General features: G+C 39.2%; 1 protein-coding gene across 1 annotated transcript; it reads left to right on the top strand.

Annotated features, from left to right (window-relative positions):
* Positions 1–627: 627 nt before the first annotated feature.
* pcsk7 (proprotein convertase subtilisin/kexin type 7) lies at positions 628–20,903 on the top strand. Its single transcript, XM_059331814.1, has 17 exons — positions 628–740; positions 3,832–4,139; positions 4,649–4,885; positions 5,888–6,022; positions 7,193–7,358; positions 7,490–7,580; positions 7,782–7,836; positions 9,542–9,680; positions 9,780–9,880; positions 11,817–11,984; positions 13,043–13,147; positions 13,557–13,659; positions 17,029–17,185; positions 18,098–18,192; positions 18,307–18,412; positions 18,526–18,643; positions 19,406–20,903. The coding sequence occupies exons 2-17, from the start codon at positions 3,891–3,893 to the stop codon at positions 19,673–19,675; spliced, it is 2,295 nt and encodes a 764-aa protein (XP_059187797.1). The 5' UTR covers positions 628–740; positions 3,832–3,890; the 3' UTR covers positions 19,676–20,903.
* The last annotated feature ends 551 nt before the right edge of the window (positions 20,904–21,454 follow it).

Raw genomic sequence — 21,454 nt, 5'->3', positions numbered from 1 at the left:
TGTGCTATTTATCAGAGTTCGTTTTTTTGTTGTTTTTTTAATTATGAACCCTCAAGGACCCTCAGGCCTTCTGGTAGTGGCCTTTTAATAATCCCAAAAGTCAGAACCAACCCCCACAGTAAGGCATCCTTTTATCACAATGGTCCACGCCTCTGGAACAGCTTTTCCTGAAGACCGGAGGGCAGCAGAGAAATTTAACATATTTTTTAAACAAGTAAAGTCTGATTGATTAACTGATACTGACCGGAGCTTTTTTTTCCAGGATCTGAATACTTTATTTTACACAGAACTGTAGACATAGAAACTTAAACTGCTTTAAATCTCTAAAACCGGCTATACAGGCCTTTACACCTGATACAGTAAGAAAAACAAAGTAAAACTAGAATAATTTCAGCCGCTTAAAGAGTAAACTGAATCAAACTACAATAACTAAACCGGATTTTATGTAACGTTTTCAATATCTTCCCGCAATATAAAGATTTACATGTGAAAACACACAGAACTCAAATACTTTAAACACTCATACGGGTTTTAACACCTCTGATAGACTGGAGAGCACCATGAGGGTACTTTGCTGTGATTCTGGAACAATCAGGTGGCACGCACGACGTCTACGTAATAACAGTATGACGCAGTACGTTCAATGGCTGTGACTTGTGTGTTACGGAAATGCGATGACAAGCTCGATATTACTCCTAAATGTCACAAGGTTCAGATGAAAACACGACTCCAGTTGAAAGGTAAGCTAGAACTGTCTAGTCTGTAGTGAAACATCACGAATACTGATTTCACCATTTCACTAAAGAACAGCGATATTAGGTTATAGCGTCAGAACGTAACGCTAGCTAACTTACTATGACAACAACATTGCTTCGGTTGAAACTCGAGTCCTATTCCAAGTTTTTCTGACTTTTATTCTGCTGCTTTTAAGTTTTCAGTGGTTTATTTATTTCACCATAACTGTAACGTTAGAGTGTCACAGTCGCACATCGTTAAATGATTAACCTCTAGCTAGCTGCCCAGCTAACTGGCTAACCTGCTGGCTTAATAAAAACGAAACAATCAGCAAAATTCAGAGCTAGCGTAGCCTGCCAGCAGCTAACATATGTCACACGAAAAGAATTTAAGCAGCTTGATAACATTATTATCTGAGCTACTAGTGTCACAGCAACGTAATTTAAATGATTAAAAAGCTATGTTAATAACACTTCCATCATCTGTTTGTCATATCGTCACCCTGTTAAAATCATTAAAATCATTTTTTCAAGTTTTGCAGGAAACACAAAAAACATATGACATTTATTGATCATTTCACTCAAAAAGGATGTAACAAAGAATGGCTATTGGTATAGCATTAACACTGTGTAAATTATGTAACTTAAGACTTAAGCAAGATATAGTAACACTTTATTTTGAAGGTGTCTACATAAGAGTCACACAAGCCTGTCAGAAACATGACATGACAAGTATCATGAACATTAATGTTACTTCAAAGTGTCATTAATGTTCATGACACATCCCATGTCATGTTTATGACACACTCTTGTCACTCTTATGTAGACACCTTCAAAATAAAGTCTTACCATATCTTGCTTCAGTCACAAAGACATGTTCAAACAATTGCCTAAATCACATTTTATTTTCACTAAGGCATAATAAATCTGCATAAGTCACACACTTGACATAGGCTATTATCTTAAAGGGGTAAAATCACATGATCTGATCAACTGAGGATGTAGGCGATTTTACCATAGGTGGCCGGCGTCATGAGGAGATGATTTAGGCAAAAAACCCAATTTTATTTTTCTAATACATTGCTTTCTATTGATCTTTTTTACAATTACGAAGTAAATTTAACAACAAAGTACACTTGCATTCTCAGCAATAACAAGATAACAATACAATAAAGGTAGAAAATGAATAAAACAAATAAAAACACTTAAAAAAGCTCCCTTTGCCGCATGTCCTCCCCTCTGTCACCCCCTTTCTATCTGTCTCTCTCTTTCAATAAAGCATGTAAAATGCCAAAAAAATAATCTTTAAAAAAAACAAACAAACAGCCATTATCTATGTAACAAAATAAAACACACTTATAATAATAATAATAATAACATATAGTGCACTTTACATTAAAGGAAATCCCAAAGTGCTACAGGTTAAAAGCATAACAATCTAATTATAAAAAGGATACATAAGAAAAAAACTTGCAAGGCCCACGACTATCACTTTATCCTTCAACTGAATCTCCATGTCCTCCCCTCTCTGTATCCCTTTTCAACCTGTTGTTCCCTGAAAAAGGGAATTCCAATAACTCACCTAGGGGCGAATGTGATTATTATATCCCTTTCTAATGTTCTCAGAGACAGATATTTGGCTACAGAGCAGGCGGTGCTTTGCTGAAGAACAATGAAGTTGGGTGTTGGGTCTATGCTCTGGACTACGTTTTAGTGGGAAAAAAATGATTCCTCCAAAAGGTTGAAATCTTGTTGACTACAATTTAATTTTATAGTAGCGGCTGTCTTTGGGTGTGGCAGTTGTGACTTGAAGTCCTTTTATTTCCCCATTTTCTTTAGTAGCCATAATCAGTGTCAACCAGGTTCATTTTATTGTATATGTAGTTATCACCCTGCTTTGAGATTTATTACTAGGGATGTCTGTGGTATTATTATATTTATATGATATGGTTAGGTGGTCTTCTCCAAAAGATACCTTATACTCACTGTTTTTTTTTTCTATATAAAGCCCTTACTGGGGAAATTACCACATTATTCTTCAGAATTGCATCTTTACTCAGATGGGCCTTATTAGACACACTACTGAGTGGCTCGACCTATGTTTGAACTTTGAAAAAAATGCTTTTAATTTCAGTGCATTTTGGTCCTGCAACAAAACATATCAACATCCTTTAGTCCATTCATTATATCTTTTGGACATTTTAGAAATGTACTTAATTTACTTGATTTTTTATGCAATTTATTTTAAATCTTAATTAATCTACCAGTTTTTTTTCTCTCATCAGAACGTTTTAATCATTTTTTATTATTATTATAATAATTGTAGTGCCTCTTTTCTATTAGTATATATCTTTAAAAGAAAAAGCTCTCCGTGCACAGCCAGTATTATTGATCAGGTGCTGGTAGGTAGAAGAAACAACTTTAAAAAATGGGAAAAATTTGTTTTTGTGATAACTTAATGTCAATTAATGATCTATCGGGTATAAATACATTTGAACTACATGGAAAATAGTTTACTGAAAGAGTATACTGCTTGAAGATTTTGTCTGGATTACCAGCTGCCAAACAGGCAACTGCCATCACATGCTAAAAAAATAGCTGTGCAAAGTGCCTGAACAAATAATGAAGTTTCCATGCATGATACGCTGGGTCTATTGTGCTTGGGAGGGACAGATTGCGCACACACACCCCTAACAGGTTAATCCAGGTGGAGTGAAGTCATGTGAATGCATGTATTCTGTCAAAACAAAGCTCTGGTTGGTAGCAAATTGAGAGAAATGTTCTTATTCCACTAAACTTAGAGGTATTTGCTTGCTTTTTACAACATAATATTATATTTTCTAGCCTAACAGTGCTAATAAGATAACATTCATTTGAGAAAACCTCTTCACAGTAGTCTGAGCAGGAGCACTGCTGTAACCACAGTGTCAGTTAAATGTGCTGCAGCCACGGCTCTCTGAACTGGGCTCCAGTTAGTGTGATGCTGTGGATTTAATAAATGGCCTCTGAATGCAGCACACAGATGATAAGCCACAATTTCACATTACCCTCATAACTAACAGGACCTTATTTTCTCCCTGTCTGACTCTGTCTCCAGGTTGCTGTTCAGATGAGGAGGGATAACCTGGTCGACCCCTTGTGTCACCCTCCGTTGCCATGGCAATGCCCTATTGGCCCACATTCATGCTCCTTCTTTTTCTGTCCTTATTCACTCTCTTGCTTCTGACCCTCCCGCGTCTCGTGACCCAATCAGTCCCCATCTCTTCCTCCTCTCCTCATTCACCTTGGCCGTCACTCTCCTGCGGTCTGGGTCAGTCCTGGGCTGTCCGGATCCACTCTGGCCTACATCATGAGGAAGATGATGGTGAACAGAGCTCGGTGCACATGGATGTGATAGCCAACAGGGTACAATACTTCATGAACACGCTAAGTCAATACTCTAAAAGGGTTTAGGGTGTCGCTTTGGGAATTTTCTCAATGCTCAGGGGCTTACTTCTCTTTTTCACATTTTCAAAATAAAACTGAATTTAGGAGGGCTACAATATTTATTTACCTTATTGTATTGATTGTGAGATTTTGTGATGAGTGGCAACAAAACATTTGGTGTTGCTGTGACATAATTTTAGTTTTACAGGGAGGTTTTTATTCACAGCTTTTTAAATGCAGTTTTCTTTCTTCCAGTATGCCACTGTCATTTAGGTTTTCCTGAATGTTTCAGTTTTTTGCTGATATTCAGTGCACCTCATTTGTAACCCTATTTTCTGCAATAACCCCATTTCTCTGCAGAGAACATTGAAGTTCCATCTTATCTGTTTTAAAGTTGCCTAGGTCAGGGAAAAAACGCCAAGTTGCCCAGTTTTAGAAGAATTGTCCCAGTTTATTTGTACTTATCATCAGTATTCTCCCTATCCCAGGTAGCAGAGCAGGCGGGGATGAAGAACCAGGGCCAGATTGGACAGCTAGAAGGCCATTACCTGCTGTGTTCTGACCACCCTGGATTTCTGGCTAGTATTTGGAGCAGGAGTGCCTGGCCTGGGGATGTCCTGGCAGCCCACCCTCATGTCATGTGGTACTCTCAGGACAGAGTGCTAAGCCGTTCAAAGAGATCGATGGCCTTCAACGATCCCAACTACCCTAAACAGTGGCATCTGGTGAGAATTTTGACTATTGTTTATCTCTGTAACCTTTCTGCTCACTCACTAGTTGTCTAGTTCTCAGACCTGCCTTGGTTTCCAAAAACAGTTTGAAATTTAGACTCGTCAGACCACAGCACACTTTTCCACTTTGCGTCGGTCTGTTTCAGTTGTGTTTGGGCCCAGAGAAGTCCTCTTATAAACAAAGGAACCTTTCGATGGTGCTTTATATGCTTGGACAAGGAAACCAGCCCAAAGTATATTATACACTAAAGAACACTATGTACAAGGGACAATTTGTATGGTCATCTTCATTGTACTGCCACCTGTTCCCAATGAATCTGTTAACCTGTGAAATGTTCCCAAGCAATGTGTACACACAGCATCCTGTATGCATAAAGGGCTTGGTGAAGTGGAATATAAATGCTAGCGCTGTGGTAATTTTTCATTATCTTTCCAGCCAGCCACATTATACCTTTAAAACAGCTGTGTTTAATACACAGCATGTTGTACATTTTTACTTAAGCGCTTAATAGGGCTGCAATGGATTTGTTATATTACATGTGAAAATGTAATAGTAAACATTCGGAATAACTGGATCCTGTTAAAAACATTAAATTCTGCTTTCCTCAGCGACACTGTGAAGCCATGATTGATTCTGCTGAGACAAACGGTCATGTGACAAATATTCACTTAAAATCTGACAGACAGAACAGGCTGTTTACACAGAGCAGAGAGGAAAGGACAGGAGAAGCTGCAAAAATGCACATAGTTTGCACAGTGTATGTCCAGTGGGTGCTAAAACATCAGACAACCAAAGTGCATTTCAAGATGATAAAAATGATCCAAAGTGATGCATAGGTTAGTCTTTGTACACAGTAAGGAAATGCCCACATTTGTGACACTTCTTGATCTTTCCTTCATGCTCTTTTTATTCACTTGCATTTTTAATCTTGTACTTATTCTACATTTCTACTTTATATCACACAATCACTGCATTACTCTTCTTGTTTCTTGCAGCACAATCACCTCAATAAGGGTATGGACATCAATGTAACAGGGGTGTGGGAGCGAAACATCACAGGTCGAGGAGTTACAGTGGTAGTGGTAGATGACGGGGTGGAGCACACCCACCAGGACATCCAGCCAAACTATGTAAGTCAGCTAAGTTTTTATTGTCATAACTCTGTAATAAAACAATATGTGTTTTGGTCAAGCGCCTATTCCGATGTTGAAATTACTATAAACATTATGATGGAAGTATATGAACCCTATTCCCATGCTCAAATACGTCTCACAACTTGTTGCAGTAATTTTTAGGTTGGATAAATGTTGTTTTTTTAACCACTCGAAAATTAATAAAAATGTTTGAAAATCCCACATTGAGACAGCAAAACCATAGCACAATAGAAAAATGCATGCTATGATTTTGTATCAAAAAATGTGGACATTTTTGAGATTTCTGCAAGGATTTGCATTTTTTTCTGTTCTCTAAACTGCTGAGAAACCCTGTTATTTTAAATTTACCTTGGAAAGCCACCCATCCCCTGAAGGCTCTAGGTCCCTTGTTTGTGGTTATGAAATGTCACAAGGCTGTGATTATCCTATAGGTTACAACATTTCATTTTATACAGTGAGGTTAAGGTTAAAAAATGCTACTAACATCATCACACATGAATAAAGTTGGGCTCATTGAATCCAGTCCCAGCTTTCCAGTGATACTCAATTCCAAGACTGTTTAGAGACCCCAATATGCAGAGATAATTAAATGCAATAGGTGAAAATAAGACATTTGTAGTGGTTTTATCATTTAGCTTCAAATTGTATCCAAATATAATAAGGTCAAAGGACCCCTTTAAAAAATTGGGCATGCCAGTTTTTCCCTTTTATAAAATAAAGCCTAACTTTGGAGCAGTATTCTTGACAAGATATTGTGATATGGTTTGCACCAATGGATTTCGTTAGATCTTCTTGTTTCATATGATAGTATCTTAATTGGTAGTTAGAGGCCAAGCAGGACCACTGGCAACCTCGAGGACTTAAAGAGGATGATGGCACTAACAGCAAAGGGGAGGCAGGGCTTTCTACTGTTTACACAACTTGCACTCTATTGCCACTACTTTCTCCATTTACTTCCTGATTGTTGATTCCATAAAGGTGACGATGTTTAAACTCATTTTCATTCCAAGTTCATCAATGAGCACAGTAAATGTGTCGTTAGAGTTTCTCATAGTAGCAGCAGTATAGCAGAATATAATCACAGCATTACAAGAAGAATGTAAACCAGATAATCATTTTCCGACAATAATGTTTCAACCCTCTCAGAGTCCCGAGGGCAGCTACGACCTGAACTCCAACGATCCAGACCCCATGCCTCACCCAGATGTCCACAGCGACAACCACCACGGCACGCGCTGCGCCGGAGAGATCGCAGCCGTTCCCAATAACAGCTTCTGTGCTGTAGGGGTGGCCTACGGCAGCAAGGTGGCAGGTACAGACGATGTGTTTTTTTAAAACTTGGATGTCCCTATGTTAACACCTGGAAAAAAACAGAGACTGACGTTAAGACTGAAGTTGAGATTTGGGGTTAATGTGTGCTGTCGCTTGTTGTTTAATGTTTAGGTATCAGAGTCCTAGACGGCCCTCTGACAGACAGCCTGGAGGCCATAGCCTTCAACAAGCACTACCAGGTCAACGACATCTACAGCTGCAGGTAACAAACACGTCTCTCTCTGTTCCTGTAAGGCAATTCCATTAGCAAAGTGGCTTTTATAAACGGTGAAATATCACAGATGTGTATGTGTGCACGTGTCTTTTAATTCTACATTTTTTTATCACTGTTTTTGCTTACTGGTCGTTGTCCATATTGTGCAAGTCTTGCATGGATTCTGATTTATGCTCTTGTTTCCCCTAGTTGGGGTCCAGACGATGACGGACACACTGTAGATGGACCCCATCCTCTGGGCAAGGTAGGAGGAAGAGTGTGTATGTGTGTGTGTGTTTAGCAGTGATTATGTCCTGCAGATGGCAGTACGCTGTAACAGATGAATTACAGAGTAGTAAGCGACAAGCTTGCTTCTCTGACTATGACACACTTTGAAAGACAGCCACGTCATTTGCATAAGATAGAGAAGATGGAGAAATAAATAGGAAAATAATAATAAATTGTGGAAATGCAGAGGGAAATAATGCATTAATCAATAAATTTAAACATAATACAAATTAATAAATTAATAAATTTACCTTGGAAAGCCACCCATCCCCCTGGAAGGCTCCTAGTTTGTGGTCATTTAATGTCGGCCACCTATTTGTGGCCCTCAAACTGTTTTCCTTCACTATGGGTTTTGGTTGGGTCATTATGTGTACATCAGACTTGTCTCCATGCCAACATAGACATACACAGACAGTCTTTTACTGGGTCGCGCTGCAAGTGCAATTTTTAACTTTCACTTTTGTTTTTGGAGCGGTTCTGGACACTTTGCCAGCTGTATACAACGTCGTACTATAGCTGTGATGAAGATTTCCAATTTGAAACTGCATTATGAGACATAGGAAGCATAGGAATTTTGAAAAGACATTTCCTGAAAATGCAGAGGTAAGAACAACAAAACTAAATGCACTGAGATTGTCATATCAAGCTGCAAGCAGGATTCTTGTCACATATATGACACAACAACAAAAAGCAACAGAGTGCTCATTTAGAGTGGCATGGTTTTTGGGTAGGCTAAACAGAAGAAGCCATTCTCAGATGCAGAAATAAAAAGAGAACACATGACTGAAGTGATGGACATAATGTTTGAAGGCAAACAAAAAGGAAATTAAAGCTAAAATTAAGCAAATCCCCCTCTCAGATTCCACAGCAAGCAGCCGCACTGAAGAACTGGCAGGTGATCTAGTGTTAAGCAGCTGTGTGATGGAATAAAAAATGCAAAGTGCATGTCCCTAGCTGTGGATGAGCCCAGTGACACCACTGATAATGCTCAGTTGATGGCGTTTGTGAGATATTATGATTGAGTCAAAAAGGGAGTTTTTAAATATTAAATAATATATATTTTATTTATGTAAAATGGAAATTATATTTTATTTAAGTTAATATTTTTGCTTTGAATAAAAAAAAGGACATATTCTTTTTAATGTGGCACATGGCCTTACCGACCTCAATAAATGGACCTTTGAGTCATTGACAAAAATCTTTGTGGCCCTTTAAGTTTTGTATTTGAGTACCCCTCTCCTAGAGGTTACAACAATTCCAAGACTGTCTAGAGATCCCATTTGCAGAAATAATTAATCTGTGAAAAAAACACATTTGTAGTGGTTTTATCATATTGCTTCAAACTTCAAGAAATGGGCATGTCAGTTTTCCCTTTCTAAAAAATAGCCTAACTTTGGAGCATTATTGTGCCCCCTTCTGGACAAGATATTATGATATGGTTGGCACCAGCGTTTATAATTTAATAAATGATAGCTTTACAACAAAAGGGTCATTGGTTTAGAATCTGGCAGTTTGCACTTCTCATCAGTTTGCATGTTCTCCCCGTGTCATCGTGGGGTCTCTCCGGGTCCTCTGGCTTCCTCCCACAGCCCAAAGACATGCAAACATTCATAATGTATGAAAGAATAATCGTCCCTATATAATATATAATCACAGCATAACATTTTTTTTTCTAACCACAGGCGGCGTTGCAGCACGGGGTCATCGCAGGCAGACAAGGCTTCGGCAGCATCTTTGTGGTTGCCAGCGGCAACGGAGGTCAATACAATGACAACTGCAACTACGACGGCTATGCCAACTCCATCTACACCATCACAATTGGTAAGACACAGAGGCTTTCAGGCTTCTTAGTGGTTACTTGTGTTGTGGACATGGGTGTGTTGGTTCATAAATAATTGTGTGTGTGTGTGTGTGTTGCAGGTGCGGTCGATGAGAAAGGCAAGATGCCCTTTTACGCTGAAGAGTGTGCCAGTATGCTGGCTGTCACTTTCAGCAGTGGGGGAAGCACACTGAGGAGTATTGTAAGTCTAATTGGAACGCACACACACACGCACACACACACATACACACACACACACACACACACACACAAACACACACACACAAAGTTAGAGTTAGACAAGGTGAAAACATCCTTTTATTAAAGTCACGTTAATGTGCTGTAGCTGATGCTGATTTGTCTTAGAATATGGTCCCCCTGTATACATTTTTTGGAGACAGGTGAAAAAAAATTCTAAAGGGGACTTTGCATAGCATGGGACATAAGCTCTCACTAAGATCTCTAATCATGCAGGAAAAACATGTTTATCTGAAGTTCTTGTGGTGGTTTTTCACCTGTGTCCTTTAAAACCCGACATATTTTTTTGTTCCCAACTTCACAATATAGCAGTTAGTTGGATTTACTCCTATAGTCATATAGTCACCATATTCCACAGCATGACTTGTAAAATGATATATCAAAATCTCATTGTTGTAAACTTTGAATTTGTGGATTGTGGCAAATGTTTAAAAGCTCACAAAAGAGCAGCTCCACATCAGGAGAAGCAGAGACTATTTTCTTCTGAAATGACGATGGTTGATGACAGGAGTAAAGGCCCGGCTAAGCCACTGACCTCTATTTGCCACTGTTTGTGGGTATTACCATGGTAACACAGTTTTGCCCAGGGATGTCATCGCCTGGGGGGAGAGGAACTTAGCCACGATTGGCTCGCTCTGGAGAAGACTGAGCCACCACTGACCACAGTACACTCAGAGGCCAAGTGCTTACCACACACTGCTCACTAGTGTATTAACTTGAAGAACCAATTTAGAGTCCAACAAGAGCAGCTGCATTCATGAATGCATTTCATCAGTCTGTACAGCCTATAAATGCCACAAAATGGGAATTTCCATGATCAATTATTGAAAATTCGTCTTGTGCTTTTTGTTTTTCAAATGTTTCTGTTAAATTCTTCTGCTGAAATTTTTTATTCTAAAGCCCCTAATTAATCAGTGATGCCTAAAACTACTGATACCGGTAGTTTTTCTGTAATCCTATAGACAGACAAACAGCCTAAAAACATAACCAAATAATGTGGAAACGATAAACATAAATGTGTTTCATATTGAGGTAGAGAACTGGTCTCCTGATGATGCTTGTACACTCTCACCAGCTGCTCTGGGAGAACATGCACAACGCTATGTGGTAGCTTGACATGTTGTACATGGCTTGAACAGCTGTTGGAAAAGGCCCACATGTCATTCACATGTAAACACAGAGGGCTGGGAATTCCTCCACCCACATCCCTGTGGTCCTTCTGTCAGGCAGGCTGTCACTGATGTGTGCACCAGCGGGTGGTGTGCATGGAAGATGTATGTTTTTCACCTTGCATGTGGGTGGATTTTATTGTCCACTCTGTCATTATGTAGAGAATGAGACACAAACATGTTAAACAATATTGTATTGGTCCTTTTTGCTTGCTGATAAAGAAAGTCTTTCCTCTCCTACCTCTGTTTGGATGAATCACTATCTGTCTGGATTTAAAACATGTCCATTTCAAGTCTATAAACTGTGTTTTTTTTTATTTACTACTCTTCTTTTTAATTGGTTCTTTTTCTTCTTACAACTTTTCTTAAAACCTCCTCAGCACTTTAAACCCCTGTTCCATTTACTGTACACAAACGGTGCTGAACTCTGACCTCCTGCAGTAAATATGTCGTTTTTTCAGGACAGCTCTGACACTGGCGCCTTATGAAGTGTTCTTTGCTCGATGTTAGTCTAGGTGGAGACCCTTTCTTGCTCAAGGATAGTAAGGGTTGGATATACCCTGTAAGAGGTCTGTATTCACTCATCTGTTAGTGTATACGTCCATATGTGAGTGCCAGCCTGTGTTGCTGTTACCACCCTCACACTGTTTGTACTGTGCATGAATGTCTATGGTCGTATCTCAACCTTAGCCCATCTGTCTGTCTCGGCAGGTGACGTCAGACTGGTCCATGCGGCAGGGGACCGGGTGCACGGAGGGCCACACCGGCACATCTGCTGCAGCCCCCCTGGCTGCAGGAATGGTGGCGCTGATGCTGCAGGTCCGTCCCTGTCTGAGCTGGAGGGACGTGCAGCACATCATCGCCTTCACTGCCACCAAGGTAGGCCTGATAAAATGGTTTGCTTCATTACTCTAAACAGGCCTGTAAGTTATGTTTTTGTACAGTGTTTCTCACCAAAATGCATTGCTTGTATCCTTGACATCTAACAAAAACAATGAATGCCTTCCGTCCTCATGAAACATTTGTAAAGACATTTTTTCAAGAATATTGTCAGTATTTTAAAATCATGCATTGTTTATTTTCCTGATGGAGTGAAAACCCTCTGCAAGACTGTGTAATGCTTTATCAGCATGCTGGTACAATAAAAACATAACTAGGACCCACTTTGCTCCAAGTGTACCTTTAAATCTGACACGACTCTAACTACTACTAACAACAATGGTTGATGCTTTTATTTGCAGTGTAAAACCTCAGAAAAATCTAATTTGTCATCATTCTGAACAAAAAGAAAAACATTTCATTGCTTTTCTCTGCAAAATGCTGCAGTGCTCTGTGTAAAAGTACTAATGACAAAAACAGCAGTTTCAAAAATATGTTCATGTTCAAGTTAATAATACAAACAAAATGCCCCATATGTTTAATGGCCTTGATCTTCAGTGTGGACAAATGCTTTTATTTTTCCTGATAAATTATCCAACAAATAAAAAGGGGACCTCTTCAAATCAAAATAATTGAGTTTTATCTTCTACCCGAACAAACAGTCCGAAACCTAAAGACATTCATTTTACAATGATGTGATCATAAGCATTAAATCCAAAACAGTATATTTTTTGTGAGTCCATGAGGAAATTTCTAATTGTTTGCACTGATATCACCAGTGTGTAATGTTCAATGCATTCCAGCAAACAACTTTTGGAAAATATTAAATAAATTGTCTTTGTAGGGTTTTCAATTTAAAATATATATTTTAGCAAATTATCAGATTCTGTTTTATTTACAATTTTAGACAATGTCCCAACCTTTTTTTGAAATCAGAGTTGTACTTTTGCATCCAGCTACAGCCAGCAATTAGCTCAGCTGAACGCCAAGACTTAAGACGGGGAAACAGCTAGCCTCGCTCTGCCCAAAAGTCACACAGTTTTTATTCGTTCCAACAGTGTGACAACATTGCAGACTGGAGGGTGAACGGAGCTGGTTTCTCCCACAGCCACCAACACGGTTTCGGTGTGCTCAACGCATGGAGACTTGTCAATGCTGCCAAGGTAGACGCATACATACACAAAGGCTGTAGCCACTAGCTAGTTTCACATTTAATTAAGTGTGCCATATTGTAAAAAAAAGTGAGATGTACTTTATTATTATTCAGTGTTATATAAATACTTGTATTATAATGCCCAATCCATAGAGAAATACACACAGCCTGTATTCAGAAACTGTGTCTTAAAACTTGACATCAGGACTTCTTAAAGTGAACTTCACTACAACCCTGACTAAAAAATACAAAGGATTATATTACATTTTTAATTTTACGCCCTATTTCTGATGCAATTTGACAGTTTTTCACTGTAATTTCTACAAACATTGTATTCATACAGACAGTATTTTCATCATAATTCCTACCACTAAGTTGCCACCAGAGCCCTACATATTGTCTCTCTCTCTCTCTCTCAGGTGTGGGAGTCAGTGCCATTTCTGGTGTCCTATCAGAGCTCAGTAATAAAGGAGGACGTGACCATCTCAACTTATCCCGACGAGCTGATCCACAACTGGACAGGTAAGGCTGTGTTCTTGGTTGTGCCTCTCTTACTCTGTCGGCTCTGTATTGGACAGCTGCTTGTTGAGTTTACACACTCCACTACGCAGCTGACTCCCTCCCTCCCTCCCTCCCTGCTCCTCAGTCAGTCTGCCTCTCCATATTAGGTAATGTTCTCGTGTTTGTGAGTTCCTGCATCCACATTGAAATACTGGTTGAAATTTTTCCAAATTTCATCTCCCCCCCCCCCCCCCCCCCCCCCCCCCCTTCTCTGTCTTCTGTATTTCTCTCAGTCGCTTTTATTCCTTTTTGCAATTCTCACAACCCTGATGCTCTGATATTTGACTGCTGTGTGTGTATGATACGTCTCTATCCTCCTTACAGAGTTTTTTCACACATGCTCATGGTGACCTCATTGAAGCAAAAACTTTTCCTCCTTCCTTTTACTCAATCCGTATCTTCCCTCTTTTATGGCCTCATTGTAGTCAGGAGCACAGCCAGACACAAATGTTACTGTGTGTCTGTGTGTGTGTGTGTGCTTGTGTGCTTGTGTGCGTCTGTGTGTACACTTGTATTTCTTACATAGTGAGGACCAGTGAACGTTTTTAATGTAACAGGACTTTATTAAGGTCACAGAGCAGACTCACAAAGTGTGTCTGGGCTTAATTTAAAGACTACATTTTATTAACTCAAATTACTATAATACACATTTTGTTGTTTAATCCTCTGTATAGTCAGTCTTGGAGTTCAGGTCTTCCTGTCACTACTCAGCACTGTTTGTTGTTGTAGTTTCTATGTGTTTTGGCTGCCTTAGTGGCTAATGTGCGGCCCCTGAAGCATTTCAAACTGCTGGCCTCCCATGTGAACACAGTAGATATGAATATGTGTTTTATGGTTGTGTACATGCACATAGTGAAAGGCTTTGTCCTAATAATAAAACCACATCCCCATGGTGCTATCAATCTACTGTGTGGGGGTGTGGAGTGTGTTGGGTTGTTTTATGAAAACATGCAACAGTTGGCCAAGTGTCTGTCTGTCTGCCTGTCTGAAAATGTTGAGAACTGAACAAATGAGAAAGGACAAAATGTACATCTAAAGATTATTTTTTTTGGCATTTTGTTGCTTTATTGATAGTGAGAGATAGAAAGAGGGTTATAGAGGGGAAGACATGCGGCAAAGGGAGCTCAGGCCGGATTTGAACCCGGCTCCGCCGCAGCACACAGCATACAGCATACATGGTTAGCGCTCTACCGGTGTGAGCCACCAGGACGCCCCACAAAGTGTACATCTAGAGTAAGCAATAAGCATGCTCTGAGTTTATGATCACTTATAGATTGGAATTTATTATTTATAATTTATAGAGTGGCCCAACCTAATAAATCTGTACATTCCCTGAAAATATTTTTACATTTTTCGGTCGATATCAAATATATACATTGACACACGTTTTTGCAATGATCCCTCAAATGTGGTTATCAAACACTTATGTGATGAAGACAATATGTAATGAAAGATGTGGCCATAAGTTGGTTGTATTTTTCAGTTTGAAGCTACTTGACTTAACTTACAGTAGCTGCCCATATGTTACAAATTACTGCACCAGATGTTTCCTGGGTGAAGTAGTCCCACCTCTTTCACCCTGTGTTGACGACAGCCGTAGAAATAATTAATAAAAATGTGCGACAATAACTGATTTGTATTTATTTGTAAATAAATCATCAATTTATGTTTACAATAGAGATGTGTAGACAATAGAGATCTTCAAACCAAATTAATAAATAGCCTCTCAGGCTGTAACAGCTTATCTTACCTCTGGCTCGCTCACCCAGAAAAACTCCAAACCCAGCAGAGCTAGCTTTCCAGATGTGTGATTGACAGTTCCAGAATACTCCAATCTATACCCTGTGTGCAATATAGAGTTGCCGCTTCAAGGATACAAGGGCAGATTATTTTATTTTTTTCATATTTCCCATTCGTTTTGCTTGGGCGGTGGGCAAAAACACTTAAGCGGCCCACCTAAGTCTTATAATGGTAGGGAAAACCCTGATATATATTAAATATTGCAGTGAAATACAAGGCCACAGTTTGTGAAATGTAAAAAGAGCAAAAAAACTCCCAGAAACAGTTTGTTTCTGAGTTTCGGTGCTGTTAGACTGCTGCTTGACTGCCCTGTTAATACAATAGTGACGAACTGTTTTATGACTGCTGTTAACATGTTGTTTTTTGATTAGGGTGTAAATCACCAGTTTTATCATGATACAATATTGTATCTGTTCTTTGTGCAACGATACAATATTTGCGGATATTGTATAGTTTGCCACAATAAAGCTTCGATTCAGGGGCCTATGAAATCATCCTCACATTTACTCATTAAGTTACATTTATTTCAACTCACCAAAAGCAACTAAAATATGATTTGACAAACATTATAAGGAAAATCAATTTTTATGTAAAGACAATAATATAAAGGTGGGATTTCAAAATAAAGGCATGCCTTTAAGATGACTAAATGTAATGATATTTTGTACTTTGCATCGATGATATTGAATGGTGCATCGTTACACCCCTAGTTTTTGAAAGGCTAAACACCAACAAAATAAGAAATAAAAAGATGTTTTGTGTATTGTGACATGTGTAATTTTGGAAATGATTACACTTATCTTAAATAATATTACATGTTTTCTTAAGACATCACAATGGTCTGGGGAAATGTTTGGAATTATTTACTGTATAATTATTATGTATTGTACTGTATTTATTTCATTTCATATTTCATTCATCCACCAAATATTTTTCTTTCCACTTTTCTAAATCTATTTCTGTCCTTATTTCTTCAATATATACAGTTATAGTCTCAATCCCTGCTTTCTTTCCTTTTGCCTTTATTATACCCTTCTTAGCTCAGCATCCACTTTACTTACTTCACACCCACTGTACTTGCTCTCTCAGCGCCTCTCCATCTCCTGAGCGTTTCTCCCCTCCCTCTCTCTCTACATCTGTCACCTGATTTTCTGTCCTTCATTCCACACTTCTGTTGTTTACATGTCTCGCTCCTTCGTCCCTTTGCGTCCCTCCCTGCCACGAGGATGTGTGCAGCCCTACATGGTCAAAGAGCACCACGGCTCATTAGTTGTCAGAGCCAAGGAAATACCGGGAAATTACCAGACACTTTCAGTGGGAGGCCGGGAGGTGGTCAGACTGTAGAGAAGAAAGATCCAGAGTCTGACAGAAGGTTGAATTTACAGAGATTTTTTTTAAATTGCCATTTTCTCAAGGTTTATGTTTACATTTTCATTTGTTATAATGAAGGGTCAAATGTTTCCATATACAAGCGCACAGCCGTTATCAAACACACACATACTCACTAAGCTGCTCTCTCTTCTCCCTCAGTCTCTGCTGCTGACCTGAAACAGTCTGGAATGGAGACACTGGAGCATGTGGCTGTTACCGTGACGATAACACACCCTTGCCGTGGCAACGTGGAGATTCTGTTGGTCTGTCCCAGCGGTATGACATCAGTCATCGGCGCACGCAGAGTTATCGACAGGTACAAACCCATGCATTGGTTTCAACTTGTTTTATATGCGTTCAAAAGCTGAGTTAATCCTGTGAACCCCAACAAGCTGTTTCAGGGCTTTTTTTGCTCTTTTTTTTAAACACATTTTACTCACTGTGGCCTTGTATTTCACTTCAATGTATAAGTCCTGTAGCTCTATGGAATCAGCACAATCATGGTTAGAGGTAGGAACAACAAAAATGTCTTTTGTGCAGAATTAGATAGTTATAATGACATAAATCATGAAAAAAACAAGTTAAATTTCTCTGATAATTTTTTTTTTTAAATTGGAATACAATGGAATTTACATATCCACACTTTTCCAAGTGCCCACAAGTGTTGTGAATATTGGGGGGGGGGGGATTGGATCTCCACATGCTATACATATTGAACTATTTGCATTTTTACAACTGCTACTTACAGCCTCTCCTGTCCACTCCTCTCAGCTCTGTGTAAACAGATTTTCAGGGAATATTTGTCACATGACCGTTCGTCTCAGCAGAATCAATCATGGCTTCACAGTGTCACTGAGGAGCAGAATTTGTTTATAATGTTTATAACAGGATCTAGCAGTTCCTAACAATTTTTGGAAGTGTTTTAATTGAGACGTGATTATGACAGAAATATTACAATTTTAAGCTTTGTTTTGGTCCCTTTTTCACTGTAAACGTTTGAAACCTATGACACGTTCAAGGACTATCGGAAAGTTGAAATTTTGACGATAATGCTTGTTTTTACAGTTTCTTCTTGCGATAAACATTGTATGTTTTATTTACTTTAAGAAAACATACATCTCAATCCCGTCGGAGGGATGGGGTTCAGAGGGTTAAACACGACCACAGATTTTCAGAGATATTTTTGACTATGATCTACTTAAGTATTCTGTCTGTGTTTTGTACACAGAGACTCTGCAGGCTACCAGGACTGGACCTTCTCCACTGTACGCTGCTGGGGAGAGAGAGCTCAAGGCCAGTACACCCTCAAGATATCTGACCACAGTAAGACCGCGTTTTCAAGAGTTGGAAATGTGTCTGTTTGCATGGTAGTCCTTGTTTAATGTTGTTTGTGATCCCACCTGCCCACATTGACCCTCCTTCTCTCTGTTCCTGTAGAAGAGACGTCACTGGAGCAGTGTGCCGCTGCTGGAGTGTTGAAGCAGTGGCAGTTGACCCTGTATGGTTCCTCTATGACTTTCAGTGAGGTCCAGGACAGACAGAGGTGAGACCTCACTGCCATCTGGACAGTGTTGAAATGATGTGTTGTTGCGTATAGACTGACACGAAAGCTATAAAGATGTTCTGCATGTTGAGTGGCTGTGCTTTAAATGACAGGCTGGTGGTGGACGCTATGAGTGGCAAGTATCTGGACAGCAGCTTCTCTCTGCCCTGCCCTCCAGGCCTGGACATCCCTTCAGAGATCATCAACCCTTTCACCTCCAACAGCCTGAAGGTGAACTGGCCAAAAACAACACCACGTCTCTGTCTCTCTTTAACCTTTCTGTCTTTTCTTATATATTGAATATTGGAAACCAGGCAAAATCGTCAACATTTGAACATCTGAGGTAGTGGTAAATGTGATTCCACCTTTACTTAGTAAATTAAGACACAGATTTAACCCTCTGAACCCCATCCTGCTGGCTGGATTGAGACATATGTTTTCTTAAAGTAATCAAACATAAAAGAAACTGTAAAAACAGGCTTTATTGTGAAAATTTGAACTTTCCGACAGTCTTTGAATGTATCATAGATTACGCATTGGTTCCATTAGAAAAAGTGACCAAAAACTAAACTTAAAATTGTGATATTTCTTTCAAAATCACTTTATTCTACACGTCTCATTTAGTAATAACTAGATCCTGTTAAAAACATTAAATTCTGCTTTCCTCAGCGACACTGTGAAGCCATGATTGATTCTGCTGAGATGAACGGTCACGTGAAAAATATTCTTTACTTATATATTGCAGTGAAATAGTGAGTAATATGTAAAAAGAGCAAGAAACGGCTCAGGGTTCAGAGAGATAAAGTTGCTAATTAACCCACAGACATTCAGTAATGGATCCCACTTAAAGCTAGGTCCCAAAGTGCTTTCACGTCCGTTTTTCCCCCTTTGTCTTGCTTTTTGTCATGTGTCAATCAGTGATTTGTTGCTCTCAGTGGCTCTGCTGTTGTAACTAACCTCCTCTATCTCTCTTTCCTTTGACCGCTCCTCCAGTTCCTGCTGTTGCTGGGCTGCTTTGCTCTTTTCTGGTCTGTCTACTACACACTGGAGGTCACACTGGCCCACCTGGACTTCAGAGGCCTTCTGTGCCTTCGCAGGAGACGGGGAGTTCCCCGGGCCCGGAGAGGGCGCAGAGGAGTGGAGGAGGCAATGTTAGAGGAGGATGATGGGGAGGAGGAGCAGGACTCAGGGGTGGACTTGCATGCTGTGTTGGACTCCGACGCCAAATCGCCGCTTTTAAACGGGGATTCGTTCGCAACGTAGTGTTGAGCCATGATGGGTGTGCAACCTTTCACTGCCTATGCTCATGGGATGACTCAGGCTTTCACCTGCCTCCTTCAGTCAACTTTTTCTGTGGTGGTGGTGGTAGGAGGGGGTCACAGCATCGACTGGACTTATCTGAAGAGTGGACTGTTTGCCCTTGTCTGCATTCCCACAAAATGTGGCCTTTTATGAACGTGTGTGTGTGTGTGTGTGTGTGTGTGTGTGTTCGTGTTCTCCTTATGGTCCTCATAAGGAAAGAAAAAATGAGGACGATGTGAGGATATTTTGTCACTCCTGGGGCTACACTTCCCATCAGGTTTAGAGTCAGGGTGTGACATGAACTGGAGAGGGACCTAATGGGGTTTATTGTCGCGGTAAAATTGCATGTTTGCATGCGTGAAAGTGTGTTTACAGGCTTGTCTGTGTGTGAAGGTGTACCCATTGGTGCACCGATTGGTGGGGTATACTGACAAACACCTGTGGGGGGTCATTAAACCAAGAGGGTGAGAAAAATGTCGTGTGCGTGTGTGAGACATGATGGGTGTGCTAGTAATATACAAGGTCTTCCATGAAAAAGAGTACTTTACTCAAATGTGAGGTTCTAAAAGAATACTTTTTAATTTTTAAAAAGTATGATTTATTTTCTGAAGTTTTATTTGATTTTGTCTGGGTTTGTTATTAGTATTATCTGCGGGTTATCAACCAACTACTGATAAAAACTTGAAGTGGGATTTTCAAGTGTGGGATTTTTATATGTATTTTTTATGAAGTGTAATATATAAATATATACACAATGTGTGCCTGCTGTACAGATATATATCAAGTGTGTTTAAGGATTTATACAAAGTGTTTTGTAAGAATGTATTAAAGAGTTCTAATTTTTTAAGGGAAAGAAGTGTTGGAGTGAAGCTGGAGACTGTGTTTTGCTGTGCAAGTCACAGGTGATCTGAATGATAATAAAAGACTTGATGGAATATGAAATTGTTAATGTGGTTTTTGAAACATAGAATATTTTTATGAGAATCTATTATTATTTAGATTCTGTGCGTCAGTGAATTTCACTGACTTCTCCAGGAACTTCTCTCTATGACTGATATGATCCACAATAAACGGATTTTCTTGTAAATGGATCACAAGGATGCAGAAATAACTACATACTACATACATGCTGTCAAGTGTCTGTTAAAATCCTTCCTTCTCAGGAGCTAAATTGTCCAAAAGTTGTGATCATTTTAAAAGAAAATGCAATTAAAAAACTAAGATTTGAAGCTGAAAGTTACATTTAAAGAAAATACAACAATACACCCAACATTAGTTTTTTTTAATCTTTCACTTAGACATATTTTGATATTGTATGTCTAAATTTTCAGGTACAAATTTCCTGTTTTAAAATTCAGATCTTATTTTTTCTTTTTAATATATATAGTTTCAATTTTGAAACTTTTAGCCTTGATCTAGATTATTAGTATTCACCCCCCTTGGATGTTTCACCCTTTTGTTACTTTTACACATTTCATGGTCAATATAATTTGGCCTTTTGCAAAAAAAAAAAAAAACATCTTTAACATCAAAGTGAAAACAGATTTTTACAAAATAATTTCAATTAATTAAAAATATATAAGGTAAAATAAATTATTGCATAAACATTCACCCCCTTTAAAGTAACTGACCTAATTCAACAGAAGTCCAGCTAGTTGATGCCAGTAGTGTCACACTTAGTGAAATGGAGATCACCTGAGCGCAGCTGATGTGTCAAATCAAGTGATTTTAGTTTAAAAC

Source organism: Centropristis striata, chromosome 4 (genome assembly GCF_030273125.1).
Source record: "Centropristis striata isolate RG_2023a ecotype Rhode Island chromosome 4, C.striata_1.0, whole genome shotgun sequence".
NCBI lineage: Eukaryota > Metazoa > Chordata > Actinopteri > Perciformes > Serranidae > Centropristis > Centropristis striata.
This window is presented reverse-complemented; position numbering and strand designations above follow the sequence as displayed.

Coding starts and splice junctions, on each gene's coding strand:
- pcsk7 (XM_059331814.1), top strand. CDS start 3,891: ATGGCAATGCCCTATTGGCCCACATTCATGCTCCTTCTTTTTCTGTCC. Junction 4,140..4,648: donor TGGATGTGATAGCCAACAGG/GTACAATACTTC, acceptor TCCCTATCCCAG/GTAGCAGAGCAGGCGGGGAT. Junction 4,886..5,887: donor ACCCTAAACAGTGGCATCTG/GTGAGAATTTTG, acceptor TGTTTCTTGCAG/CACAATCACCTCAATAAGGG.